Source organism: Falco rusticolus, chromosome 6, assembly GCF_015220075.1.
Source record: "Falco rusticolus isolate bFalRus1 chromosome 6, bFalRus1.pri, whole genome shotgun sequence".
NCBI classification, from domain to species: Eukaryota; Metazoa; Chordata; class Aves; order Falconiformes; family Falconidae; genus Falco; species Falco rusticolus.
In genome coordinates this window covers 50,543,304-50,558,402 of record NC_051192.1, presented here as the reverse complement: position 1 = coordinate 50,558,402, position 15,099 = coordinate 50,543,304, and the positions used below count along the sequence as shown (strand labels likewise).

The window sequence follows — 15,099 nt, the reverse complement described above, 5'->3', positions numbered from 1 at the left end:
TGTATCATAATGAGATGTCTCCTCATGAAGTAAAAACAGATTATACCCTCCCTTCACATACTGTTCCTGGAAGAGATTCTTGACTAAACGTAGGAATAAATGGGAAAAAAAACAATGCAGCTTATTGACCAAGACTGCCACAAGCCCGATGCTGTAAGGCTGCATACTCCTCTAAGTGAGATAATAGCAGTCAACGTGTTCAAGAGCACAGAACTGACTCCTGATACCAGTGTGTCAGTGTCTGTTTTATGGAATTCATGCTAGACAAGGGAGATGACAAAAAAACCCAAGTGTCTTGCTTATCCACCACTGGACAGTTTTCACTTTTATTAAGTATTCTTTGGTGTGAAAATTGCTAGTTTTCCTCAATACCGAATGAAAGGTGCATTCAGACTAAATAAAACATGCCTTGGTCTTAATAAAGTTACACATTCATTAGCTTTTGATGAATGCCTACAACCTTTCTCCCTACCCCACCTACACACACCTCCCATTATCTCCTTCAAGTACCTCTCGGCTCTAATCACAGTATTCTCAGTAATTAAGGTTTTGATTTAAAATTTGTCTAAAGCTGCCTGGAGAGATGTTCTGATTACCAGCCGAGCCTGATACACAAATGATTTGAGGATTTCCCTTGCTTCCTGGTGGAAATCTGTCAGCAAGTTTCAAGTTTTGATGCTAGTTCAAGTGATTTGGCCATGTGACAAGGATTTCTAATTCATTACTTCTGTTCATAGGCTTACACAGGAGAGTAAAATTTTCTACAGGGCAAATCCAGATGGTTTGCTTTCCAGCATGTCAGTCTTTGTATCTTCTCTTGGATTCTGCACACACTAGCAAGGTAGGAAGAGAAAACTAGATGGACAGTTTACTCTAGGAGATGGTATTCAGTACTTTGTAGCTGTCACATTACAGATTGACACCGGTTTAGTAATTAATTCCTTCCCTCATCAAATAAGGTGTCTTTTATAACTAGCACTGGCCAATCAGGTTTGCAGATATGAAATATACTTACAAAATACACATACAAATTAACTTGCATTTCTTATCTCCTCTAAATTTCAAAGCAATTGAGTCAAAAATGAAAAATCTTGCATACTCATGTCTCTAAATATCCTTGACCCTAGATGAAAGGAAAGGGTTTTAAAAAACAATTAGCGTAACTTAACCTTCCATGAGAGAATTCTATTACTTCTGTATTTTACACTTTGAAGTGCATTGTCATTTTAAAGTAGAACCTGCAGAGAGAAGACCCTTGAGAAAATAAAAGAAAAGGTGGTTATCATTAAAAGGCACTGACTGCCAAGGAAGTTGGTCATCTTGCACTGCAAGACTAAGGAGTTCATCTGTAAGTATAAATAGTCAGGAAAAGAGGCAAGAGCCAATAGCAAGCAGTGTACTTACGCCCCAGACAGATAACGTTACTTGATCTTACTTCAGTCTGTGATCATCATATCTTGGATACAGCTTCCAAATCTTTAGTTTTAGAAGAAACACTTTACTGGGATGCATCAAAAACTTCATCATAATAAATGTTTATGAAATTCTTCCTACTGCAGTAATAATGGTATAGCACCAAATAGTCCAGTCTGAAAAAGATAAATTACTAATACCAATCACCTCGGGAGAGAAAAAGAAGTATAGAAAGATTAGGACTGGATGGCATGAAAACAGGTTTTATCAAGAAAATTATTTGGTACTCAAAACTGGTTTACAACCAATATTAATATATTTGAATATCAAATAGTATATACTATTATATAATTCAAATATATTCAACTAGTTAATATTCAACACTAACTGCAGTATTATCTCACAAAATCACCAATGGTCAAGTACTCTCTGCTCCAAAAATATCAGACAATAGACAATTGAGAAAAGATAATAGTACTGACTAAAAGTATACTGACTACAGTACTGACTGGACCAGTTTGTGACTTTTAACATGTATGAAGTTCTAGCTGATCTGCCACACAGAACTTGTCACTGTTGAAGACAACCTTCCTTTTCTTACTTAACTTCAAAAAGAACAGGTGACAGGTCTCAGCTCCTCTAAGCTTTTCCCTAAAGACAAGACTGCCTATCCTTTGAACAGCTAAAACCAGAAAAGTGGGGAGAGCAGGGGAAATCAGTCCAAAAATACCACTTCCCCAGACAGTAAACCCGCCCAAGCTACCTAGGGCAATGACTCCCCACAGCAGAAGTCACGTTCTGAAGCACAGTGGTGGGAGAACATGGGCACTAAACATAACACCACTCTGGACATGGTGCTGGGCAGCCTTTTCTAGGTGATCCTGTTCAAGGGGTGGTTAGACAAGAAAACCTTCAGAGTTCCCTTCCAACCTTCACCATTCAGTGATTCTGTAACAGACACTTCACAGACTCCAGGACCTACGTGAATACTGAACTGACACATCAGAATATGTAATGGTGACCAACAACATTGCAGAGTGCTTATCTTAGCTGGCAGCTGAGAGTAATGAAGCTAGCATAGCGTAAGTGCTTGCCCTGCTGATAGCACAGAAGGAGAACGTCTTCAGTAGCTGGACTTACCTTCAGTGCGACCTAATATAAAAAGCATTCAAAGAATGAAAGCTGTACAGCTCTAACAAAAATGCACTGTTAGTCACACCCTGGAAAATGGCTACCATACCTGATGTGGAATTCATTGGGCCACTTTGGAGCTAGCATGAACAAGAAAGACAGGGAAGAGATGGAGCAAGGGGATTATGACATATGGGCCAAGCAACACAGTAATTTCCGGAAATCTGTAGTTATCTTACTCTTCCAAGTCCTTTCTACGAAACAGTCTGCAAATGAAACTTTACAGTGGAATAGGTCTGTTCAGAAGAAAAATTGAGGCCTCAGATGTATACCTTTTTCTTTCTTTCAACAATACTGCAGCTGTTTGCTATCATAGCTATTGCTAGCACAACCAACTGCGCTTTTCCATACAGCAGACAATCTGCCGAACTTTTAAGGGTGTATCAAGGCGTCACTGTTAATGACTATATTAAATACACATATGTTCACTGCTAACAGTGAGATGTTATTTCTGGACCATTAAGTTTGGGGCCTCAATCTACACTTCCAAGCTTTCTCAAGAATAGAAGCCTAAATGTTTTAGCTTACGATATCTGTGAACATAAATGAACCAGAACTAAGTTTTATTCATTAAAAAGTTACGTAACCTAACTCCTGATGAACTATCCCAGCCTGGAATTACCATTCCTAAACCAAAAAGGGAACAGTAATAAACTTAAATTCTGCCTATAAATGAAGATAAGAACTGTATTATTGATAAAAATACAGTGTCTTTTAAAAGCTACATTGAAATAGGAAAAAAGCTGAATGAACTTTTAAATACTCACTTTAAGGTATTAGTACTTTGTTCTGAATTGACAGTTGGAAAACTCACTCGCTGCAAACTAAATTTTAGTATATTCCATATACTGAAGATTTACTTTGTTACACACGCAATCAGAAGTCTTAAAGTCTAATTCAGGGGTCCTCAAGCTATGGCCCATGGGCCAGATACGGCCCCTCAGGGTACTCAATCCGGCCCCTGGTATTTACAGAACCCCTCCGCACCCCCCAACCCCACCCCACCACCCCCCCCCGCCGGGGGTTGTGGGGAAAACCAAGCAGCCGCAGATGACCTCCTGCCACTTCATCCACGCGCTGGCCCCCTGTTTAAAAAGCTTGAGGACCCCTGGGCTAATTAATCTATCAGCCTAAAAGTGGCAGCTTTAAAGAGCGGGTCAAATAGACTTCTCTTATAAAAACAAGGTGAAGGTTGCAAACTTCTAAAGCGAGGCAGTATTGCCAATAAGTCTCCTGCCCCAGGATACTTTTTTTAATATATAAACAATATGATAGAATATGTAAAAATCTGATTACTATTAGTAGTCACAAACAAATCATGCAATTAAGATTGCTCACATGTCGCAATCATACACTTTGTTTCAAGATATAGCATTATACCCACACAATTTTGTATGTCTGGTGAAGCATGCTGAAATTTTAATATCTCCTACCACCTCCTAGTTATTGGAAATCTGTATTTCAAAGTCCTGTACAAAAATATCAATTCTAGAAGTTCTGTTTACCCATGTACAGTTTAAAACTCCGTAACAGTAGGACTCGTTTATACATTAGATGTCCCCCCAGAGAAAGGAATTCAGGACATAAACTACAGTATTTTTTAAAAAGAAACCTTAAAGTATCAAGCATTTAAGAAAATACCACCGTCTTACTTCCACAGAACCTAGACAACCAACAACTCTCTAGGTTAGAACAGGTCTTCATTCAAAATCTGGAAATCTAAACACTCAAAATAGCTATAGGTAGAATAAGAGAAAGGGTTGTGATGGTATTACAGCAGATTATGAAAATAGGCATCAAATGAAGTTTTAAAGTGACAATCATAAACTCTGTAAAGTCTGAGGTACTTGACAGGGTAGACATTAGCTTTCTATTTTAATTGTGATGTGCTACACATGTACTAATAGAATGTTTTATGTGGCTGATCAGATAAGGAAAAGAGGAGAATTTTCTAAAGAAAGAACCAAAAGAAATAACAATTATGGAACAAAGAGGAAAAGAATACTGTTAAGTGCACACTTTCAAACTGCAGCAGAGATGCTGGTGCAACTTCAGCAGTACTAACCAGAGGTGGACAGAAAGAGCTGGAAAATAAACCTGCAAAACCAAATTACTTCCAGGAGTTACCACTGGAGCAACTTCACATCCAGGATGGCTTTACCCTGAAAAGCGTAGTTTCCCTAGTGGTAATGTAGTATCCCCTAGCAATCTCCCTATGGCAGAGCATGTACATTACAAGACAGGGCAAGAAACCACCTGAATTACGCTGCAACTCCACCCGAACATAAAACAAATTCAGAAACACAGTGCTTCTTGGTTCACTCAGAAAGTATTCATTGCCAGAAATACATTAAACATTTTTTTCCAATCCACACTACTTGCACAAATCGCTACTTTGGTATTTCATTACAATCAAATTATTAAGAACACCTCTAAGGTTAACAACTCTTCCTTAGAAAAATAAATTTAACTTCAATTTTTACCTTTACCTTGTGAGACATGACACTATTAGAAACTAATTATTGCTGAAGAATACTTTACAATTGCTAGACTCCCAGTTGCCCCATCATGGAGCACAAACATTTAACTTCTTTAGGGTAGGTTGTATTATTTACTAATTCTGTAGAAAACACTGGACAATGAAAAAGCATATAGTAAGAACGCAACAAGTAAAATATGAGAGGCATGAGCTTACCCTCTGTTAGGAAATAAAGCTATGCATGTGGAACTTTATGACCCTTCAGGAGCTTACCTTCTTTTTGTCCCTCATGGAACCCTTCCCTCGGACCATTATCTTGCATCCTGTTTCTGCCTCAAGCTGTTTAGCTGTTAGTCCTCTCGGTCCAAGGATTCTTCCAACAAAGTTAAACTGGGGGGAGGGGGGGGGGGGAGGGGGGAAGAAAAAGATTATTTCCATAAAAGCATGTCAACAAAATTACTTGCAAATTTAAAAAGATGTATTTGTCTTTAAATTATCTTTAAGAGTTTATTAGTCTAGAACACTAAATACCTGCAGTCAAAGAATGAGTTAAGTACTCTTTTCTGACTTTAGATACCTATGTGACCCTTACTTTGAGGGATACAGGTTTTGGGTGAAAACAGGATTTTCAGTTTAACATCCGGTATTCTAGGGCAGTCATAGTCCTAATTTCCTCCTCATTAAGTTGTACAAGCTCTTTATAGAAAGCACAAACGACTTTCCCTCACCACTAACATGACCAGACATGCTCATTAGTAGTCTAACAATGTGCATCACACCACAGGAACACACAGGTCTGGCTGCATGACCAGACACGTGCACAGCTTCCCTGTGGCAGGACTGAGGGTGCCAGGGGCACATCCAGTCCCATCATGGCACAAGGCCTTCAGGAAAGACCTCCAGGCCCACTGTCCCTGCCAACAGCGAAGGAGCCTGTAGAAAACATTCTTTTTCACCCTTCCATGCTGTTCTGGTGGGCTCAACCTTGACAGCACACTGCTGGCTGGCCACCCACATCTACAGAGGTTTTACCTACCTATGCCATAGCACTTCTTTCACAAAAATACCTGAGACTTGTTACACATTCACTTTGGGTTTCAAGGTCAACATTTCTGGGAAACATTGTATTTACCATACATAATATATAGAATGTGTGTGTGTCTAATACGCATATATGTGTATACAGCAACAGATGACAAGAGCATCACATTTTTCGTAAGCTGTATTCTTGCTCAGTTGTGCATACAAATAGAGCAAGTATGTCATGTTTAATTGGCTAACTTCACTATCAGCAGACAACTCCCTGCCTCTGCTTAACACAGTAATACTGGCACTTAGCCATACATAACATTATTTCCTAGTTATTTTCAAGTGTTTTTTCCCTTTCATTATTTACAATCACACACTCTGAAAATTATGACACAAATAACAAAAACACTAAGTGAAGGTAGCATTAAGAATATATAGCAGTACTCTGTGACAGCTACAGTGCAAAGATGAAGCACCAGGCTCAAAAGATACACAAACCTAGAAATTTCAGACTTGAAGATTAAATTCAAAGAAGATAATCAAAGAACAGAAACACTGTCGTAAGGACAGAAGTCTGGGTATTTCAGATCCTAGTAAACAAAGCCATTCCATGGAATTATAAGAAAGTTGTTGGCTTTCATCTCCTCAGCTAATTAAAACTGGGTTTGAGTACTACAACTCAACATATTCAAAATCCTTATCAAACTGCAAAGACCAGAAAACATTTAGGAGTGAGCAGAAGTTATAAACACAAGCATATTAAAGTTCTTCAACAAAAATACTTGTGTTTCACAATGGCAAAACTGTTCATAGGGAAGATAAACTCCCAAAATTATTTAGTATTCCAAGCTCAAAAAACAAAGACATATTCATATCATGAAGTCCAAATCATCTGTCAGGGGGGTGGGGTGGGGAATATTAAAGGTACTTCTGAATCACAGGAAATTAAGGAAGATTCACTAAGACTACATAAAGCAATGAAACAGCTACAAGTAATAAAGTTCAGCCTTGAAATATTATCAAAATCCTGCATTTGCTACACTATTCATATTTAATACCAAAGTCATACCACTATTACTTAAACAGCATCTTACTTGCCTTTCTCCACAACCATACTTCCTGCACACTACATCTTTAGGTATCTATCCCATTCTGCTGGTAAAGCTAAAATAATATTGCAAACCTGAGTTTAAACCACTCTTCTAACCAACACACAAGGTGACTAGCATTACATTTTTTATCTCCCAAGAAAAACAGCAAGCAGCCTCTAATATTTTATGAAGTTGGATCACGATTGAAAGAATAATCAAATACTAAGATAAGATGATTTGGATAAAAATTAAATAGAACAATTATGATACTAAGAAAAAAAGCAGGACTTTGTATTACTCTCAAGCTTGCAACTTTGTTCATGTTGTCTGAACATAATTTAGAATTGTGGCTTCTATAGTTAAGAAATTACTGACTTAAACTGCAACACATTCCCTCAAATGTTATGCCAGTTTCTTTTCCAGCTACTCCCAGAATACTGTCCTTATAAAGAGTTTTCATAAATTGTTCCAAGGTAGCTCAGCCCCCTGCCTCTTCATTCTAAACTGTATGCATTGGCACCTTGATCCTTTCTGGATAGCTGTTCTTTTTAAAACTCCTGACCATTCTTAACTCTGTCGGGCACTCCAATGTGTTCATTTCTTAAAGCAGGATGCCTGGACAAGGCAATACTTCAACTAAGACCTCAAAGTTAAGTTAGCCAGAATCTTATCTTACACACCGCATTCCTATTAATACATCCCAGCCTCCTCTTTCCCTCCCCACAAAAATCAGGTTTTACATTTAGTTCAACATTTGTTGACCCCACATACTCTCCTCCATTACCTCTATCTTGCTGGTTTTCCCCAGTTTTGTATTCATATGCAACTTTCATATCTCACTACAACAACATATTGCTCTGCATTTGTGTAATCAATTCCACATTGTTGACTTCAGGCATACTTATTTCATGACAGATTTGACTTTTAATTCCATCTTTAAAAGCATTTAGTATGACTTAATTATTTGCTAAGTGTACTTTCTAGCCCACTAACCAAGTAAATCTTGAATGTGTTAAGAGATCCAAGCTGAAAGAGAACTCCACAAGACCTGACCCAAGGTGCAATCCTAACTAAGTCCTCAGTAAAGAATTGTAATTTTAGCCAATTACTGCTTTAATAAATGATTCCTAAGCTTTTGTACTCATGCGGATCACTGTCAGGTATTAAGTTCATCAGACAAGTGTCTCAAAGGCCTAGCTGAGAACTCCATAGGAAAAAACAATTCTGATTCTCTTGTGAAGGGACTAAGTAGCAAAAGTAGTAACCAGCAAGCCACAACTCAGGTACACTGTGTAGACTAAGCCTTCTTATTGGACGGTCTCAAAAGTTTTATCATAATCCAGTTATATCTGCAACTACTGCTTTCTCTCACTTGCCAGGCCAACTAGATTATCAAACAGAATCAAACTGGAACCAGATACATCTGACATTCAGAAGACCATTCTTAGCACATTTGATTCAAGATTTCTCACGCTCTCATACTCTTGCCCAGTGGCACTCCTCTTAATTACCTTGTGTTTCCCTACAAATAACACACTTGTGTTCAGGAATACTGCTTGTCCTAACATTTGTATGGAGACAAAGCTAAGATTATTTCCCTATAAATTCTTACAGCTTGTCTCACTGTGCACTTGTCTCATCTTCTAGGACTCATGTTACGCCCAGTGAGTTGCGGGAAAATAAAACAGCAGTGGTTCACAAATCAGTTGGACCAATTTAAGACTGTGTTACTTTGAATGTATCCAACCTCACAAATGCTGGAATTAGAGAATGTTAAAAATCAAGCAGAAGCAACCCATGCTAAGATTAACTGCTTCTACATCAACAATACAGAAAAAGCAATCAAATACTTAATTTTCCTTCATCAAGGCAGTCACTCTTCCCCAACAACTAATGTATCTCAATACTAAATATATTTTTGTGTCTAACATTTTCACTTGTAGTACTTCACAACTATTTTCATGAGTTTTTTTATGAGAGTAAAACTAAGTTTTGTTTTTATATTCTTAAATCCTCCTATATAAACTCAGAATTAGAACTCAAGAAACAACCTTCAGAAGAACCTATTTGTAACATGCAGAAACACAAAAACATCCTATGCACCACCTAGAATCCTTTACATTTTAAGAACAACGAAGGGAACCGGGAAGTACACAACACTAACAATATTCATAAAAAGCCATGAATTAGAATGTCAAGTGGAGCTCAGGTGCTGAAGGTTTTTTGCTAAAGTTCCAACCAGTTACATGATGTTGCTGCTCTCCGTTCTCTGCCTGTCTTCTCTGCATCATCACTCCCATTGCCTTAAGTTTGATAACCTTACAAGCTTGAAGTTTCCAGCATGTACAAAACACACACCAACAAGATCCTGTAGTAAGACATTTGTTGCCTTTCTTCAAGAAGATGCTTAAAACACATTCTTAAGCAAAGAGACAAAAGGATCTTTGTTACTGAAGTTAAAGCAGAAACAAACGTCTTAGGAAAAATGTTGCTCTAAATCCTAATGATTTCACCTACTCTGGGATATTAACGATTACTCTGTAGCAACTGATGCGCCCAGGAGCTGAAAAAAATTTTATCTGGTGTCCTACCTAAAAAGTCCACCGCCACATCAGAAATTCCCTGAAAAAAACAGCTTATATTCCATATACATAAAACAACTATCTCCCAGGCAGATCAACCAGGACCTCCACCCAAGAATAAAAGCAGTAAAGGAAAGCAAGAATGAACTATGCTAAAGCCTTAAAGCTGCTGATTAATAAGAGGTTGCAAAGAAGTGTGCCCAATTTTTACAGTCTATGGGAAATGTAATGTTTAAGAAACTTTCTATGCAAGTTAAAATCTGAGGAATTTAAGGGACTTCAGTAGTACTAAATTTCTTACTATTTTTGTTCCTTTCATATTTTGTGTTTTATATGGACATGGAAGCAAGATGTAACAAGATCTACTTTACTGCTGGAAAAGAACTTGAAAAAATCTGATTGGATTCAACTATCCAAATCTAGGAAGAAAGAACACAAGCAAATGCATATGGTTAAACTATTATTTTGTTCAATTAAAAACCAATTTGTTCTACCATCTTATTAGCAAATGTTCCAATGATTTACTATACATTGAATTTGCAGAGCTAGTTACTTCCACTGGCAAAAAGCCAAAAAAAGCTATTTTTAAAGTCTACTTCAACTTCAGGAAATCAAGAAAAGTCTCAGAAAGCTTATATGTTCCTCAGATACAGTACATATTTGAGTACAAATGTTTTATACACAGGCTAATTATTATTTTAAGGAAAATCACAGGAAAACTTCAGTAGATCCTCACTATACCAAAACCAAGAGACGCTCTATGCTTCATGTTGAGTTTAACTAAGAACACTTGGAAGACAATAATAAACATTTAAATTCACCAAAAATTGTAAACACACAAGAGCCCTTTGATCTTGTGGATCTACCAATAACCCACAACAAATGCTTTGCAATATGCCTATTTTGTTGTGATCTGGCATTTGGTCACACATTCCGATCTCCAACTTAGAAAAAAACACAAATTGTGTGAATCCCTTAAAAAAACCACCACCGTAATTCCTACAATTGAGTACTTGTAACCATAAATGTCCACACTTGATGATATTTAATTCTTAACTGCCTGCAGAAATGAGCTTCAGTATAGTTATGCCATACACGAAAACATGTTCTCCATTTTGAGAACACCTTTACACATCATTCAGTTTGGGTTTTTTTAACTGTTACAGTCAAAAACTTCGCACTTCTACATCATTTAGAAAGCAGCTTAGCCCTTCCCTTACTCATGTTTTTTCCAATTACAGTATTTTATTTTACAGTTCAGTTAAGTGTTAGACATAACTGCCAGCTGTAAGTGGATTTTCATGAAGACAGAAAATTGTACCTCATAGTCACCTTTCCCATACCCAATTCAGCTTTCAGATTGTGTATTAACACATTAAACTAAAGCATCTCAAAAATGTGGTTCAAATTGTCCTGGTGTTTTAGTTTGCTTTGTAGAAATGAAGAGCAGCACTTCCTGCTCACTTCATTTTCATTTGCTTTTCTTTACCAAATAAAAAGCTGCTGAAGACCAAGACTCTGCATGGTTCAACTTTTAAAATATGTCAAGGTTAAGAAGCAATTGAAAACTGCATGTTTTAATGGAGAACATCCGGTAATTTTATCTTAAGCAGCAATGCTGACAGACAGTTTAGTCATTTTGGAGGGAACCTTCTATGTCTTCAGATCATAACGGTCGTATTCCAAGCCCATTTTGGAGATAACTTAATCTGACAGACTTACAGGCTAAAGAGCTAACTGTGGAAATAAAGTAATGAAGAGACACGTAAGAACTGCAGCTAGAAGAAAAAGGCATCCAAAAGGAAGTGTGATGAATGTATATCACACTCACAATGTTATTTGTTAAGTGTGAGTACTCTTTGTGAGCAAGATTAACATTCCACCACAGTATTAATAAATTTCTTAAAGCTACAATTAAATTTGAGTACTTATATTCATGCGTGGTTTTGATGAAGAAAAGCAGTTAATACATTTAATTGAAACATTTATATGCAATCTTAAATTGGCAATACTACTGTAGCAGATTAAAAAATAGCACTAGCTGACAAAACATGTCATAAATACTCAAAAGACAAGGCTCTGAACCCAAAACAAGCTTTCACTGGCCCACCAGAATTAGCAAATTTGGGATTGTTTTTATCATCAACTCCTTTTTAAAGGAACATTGTTTTATGATACTGGTAATACTTATATTTCCATAAAGTATTTTTGCATTCATTAGAAATAGCTTGAATTGCTTTAAGATGAATTTTAGACAAACATAAAGATTAGATACACAGCTGAGATTTTTTTGAAAGCCAGTAACTTGAAACAAGAAAAAAATTACTTGAGGTACTGGAAAACAAAATGTAGGACATTAAAACTTAAGAAGATAAGATAATATACTTTCAGTTAGGGTTTAGTTTTTAAAGAAAACAAAATTTGTAGCATAATATTACAGATAGGTAGCTTTGAGATTACTCTCTCAGAAATTTGAACTAAAACATTTTACAGGAGAACAGAAATAAATGGGTGAATTACTTTCTCTTACACTGAATGTACTTTCTAGCAGTAACATTTTCCAGTATTTATTCAATTAATATATCATGACCCAGTTTCACAATGACAACTTTGTGACAAAGTTGGTTTGGGTTTTGGTGGGTTTTTCTTGGTTTCCCGCCCCCCCAAAGGCAGATGTAGTAATGCATATTTATGTACACATATATATACAAACACACCCATAGACATACTTTTAAACGAACACTTACACCTAAGTTATTTTTTCTTCACTCAAAATAACCATGAATAAATTTGCCACAGTAAGATAACAGCCGGAATTTATTAAAGATTTAGCCTCTCATTGCACATTTACAGCCCCCTCCATTTCTTCAGCCAAAATATTTCTTTCAAATACTTATACAGAAAATGATACCACTAGATTATTGATAGGTGGTGATAAAGGAAGTAGAAAGCCTCTTTTTCTGTAAGTGGAAAATCTCAGACATATTTAACGCCTTAATTATTTCCAGTGATTCAACACCACACTCATCACAACAGAAAACAGCTACATAGCTTTTGTTGAAGAAAAGCAGTAATAAGTACCACCAAATAAAAATAAGTGCATCATATACACAGTTTACTCAGCAACCACACCATTAACTGAAAACAAGGAATGAGAAGTTTACATATACAGCCACTTGTATACATTTAAGAAACCAAGTGGGAAAAGTATAGTGTTTCAGGAATAAAAATTTTGAAATTGACAAAACTTTCATTAACTGCATTAGCACGTATTCTGAGGATTAAATATGCTTCTGTGGAATTTGGCAAGTGTCTTGCATTGTTAAGAAAAACAAACTATCTGATGAGATTTTACAGGGAGAGGAGGCTGACAAAACAGATGGGGGATTACCATTGTCAATACAGTGAACAGAGACAATAGTAACCACATACAGAAGTTACTTTATACATACAGACTAACTTTAGGTATTTGTTAAGACTGCTAGTAACAACAGTGAAGTTGTTTCCTTAAGTCCCTCCCAAAAAAACCCACTGGTAGTAAAAGAGAGGCTGCAGATGACAACGCATGAGAAACATTCCCTTCGTCCCTCAAAACAGCAGGTTTTCTAAGCAAAATAACCAAGCGAATGCCAAAGTACCTATGTAGTGAATACCACCATGACACGGATAATCTGCATATGTCAAATATAACCACTTACATTTGCTGGGTATATTTGACATACACCATCCTAATACTATAATCAAAGTTAAATGAGAACTATTCAAGCATTTAAGCAATGAAGTTCAGAAATGCTGTTCTGCAACAAACTTAATGCATATAAATTATCATGATATAATCTCTTCATCACAACACAAAAATAAAACCATTAAGGTGTCTGAGAACAAAATACAGAATATCAACCCTCAGAAAATTAACGTCTGTCCTATTTGCAATTAGATACTTTTGTGTTGGATAAACAAAACCAAAACCTCTAGCACACCATTTGAAATACCTCTAAGATTACTTCAAGTGTGAGAACATAATGCCTGATATTTAATGAAAGGGTCATTACAGCTGCAAGTATTTAAAGTAGTTCAAATTCTCTTAAAATGCTGAATTGTCAAAAAGAAAACAGCAAAATCTTTATTACTGGTGAAAAAGACACAACTAAAAGATTTTTCTTAGTTTAGAAAATTGCCAAGCATCATTTTCCACACCTTATTCACTAAAACTGGTTCCATCTTTGTTTAGTATATCATATACCTTTCTAACACAGATTATGGGGAATTTTTGGGGTGTTTTGGTTCCTAATTCAGTTACCATAATCACTTTTCAACATCAAAGCCAGAGATTAACTCACTTTGTTATGGGAAAGAACTGAAAATTATTGTGGAATAAGACAAGCTTAGTCTACTTAAACTTCTGTAAGTAAAATATTCATTATTGCAAAAATAAAGGCTAAGAAAATAATTGTAATATGTTACTAAAACATACAGTATTTTTGCAGCAGGAGAAAAAAGTTAACATTCCATAGTCTGAAGTCTGTGATACACTATACAAAAATATCAGCATCCAGAGAAATATAAAAATAACATGTTAGTGCAGCTGTTCTGCGCGTTACAAGACTCAGGTTACACTGAAAAAACTCAGCTAGTAACAAAGAATAAATGAACTCCCTCCATACAAACACCTCCACCTATTGCTCTTTCCCAGATCTACATTTAACCTGGATGTTACATAATGCAGGTATTGTAGCATTTTTGGTAACATTTTAAGTTCCTTTACATTAGACTTCATTTCTTTTCCGCACAGCTTCTTAAGTCAATTGTGACACTACAGATTCCATGGGATCTCCAGACAAAAGAAAGATCTCCAGAATGCTTTTCAAGCTCACTAGTGAGCACTATTTGGGGCAGGGGTGAACACGTTAAACATCAGACCTAAGTACAGGGGTATTTATACTGCACGGCATCATGAGTCAGTCCTCCTCCATGCTGTTTAACCTCTTACCTCACCTCATCTAAAAAGCTAGTAAAATGGCATTAGTACAATTTAAACAGTGCACAGTTAACATTATGTTCAAAATTAAAATCCCTTGAATGAACACACATATGCTGCAAGCCAGTTGGCTCAACAAAACTGAGCATAATATTTAGCATTTGTTGGCCAGTTAGTAAACAGACCTTGCGTACATAGAGATTGCACACAGTCTTTTAATGAGAAATGTTGATACAGATATATCTGTTTTCCAGAAAAGCTTTAATAATAAGACAGTAAAGAATTCATTCTCCTTCTCCCTCTGAAATTAAGACTTTCACCCCTTTGTCTTGGGTA

General features: G+C 36.4%; 1 protein-coding gene across 11 annotated transcripts in view; it reads right to left on the bottom strand.

Moving 5' to 3' along the window:
* Positions 1 to 15,099, bottom strand: part of QKI (QKI, KH domain containing RNA binding) — a 163,269-nt gene that overhangs the window by 93,949 nt on the left and 54,221 nt on the right. For all 11 annotated transcript variants that reach the window (XM_037392038.1, XM_037392040.1, XM_037392044.1 and 8 more), the window contains exon 3: positions 5,357 to 5,473. In XM_037392038.1, coding sequence (XP_037247935.1) covers positions 5,357 to 5,473 — 117 coding nt within the window. The remainder of the gene's footprint in view (positions 1 to 5,356; positions 5,474 to 15,099) is intronic.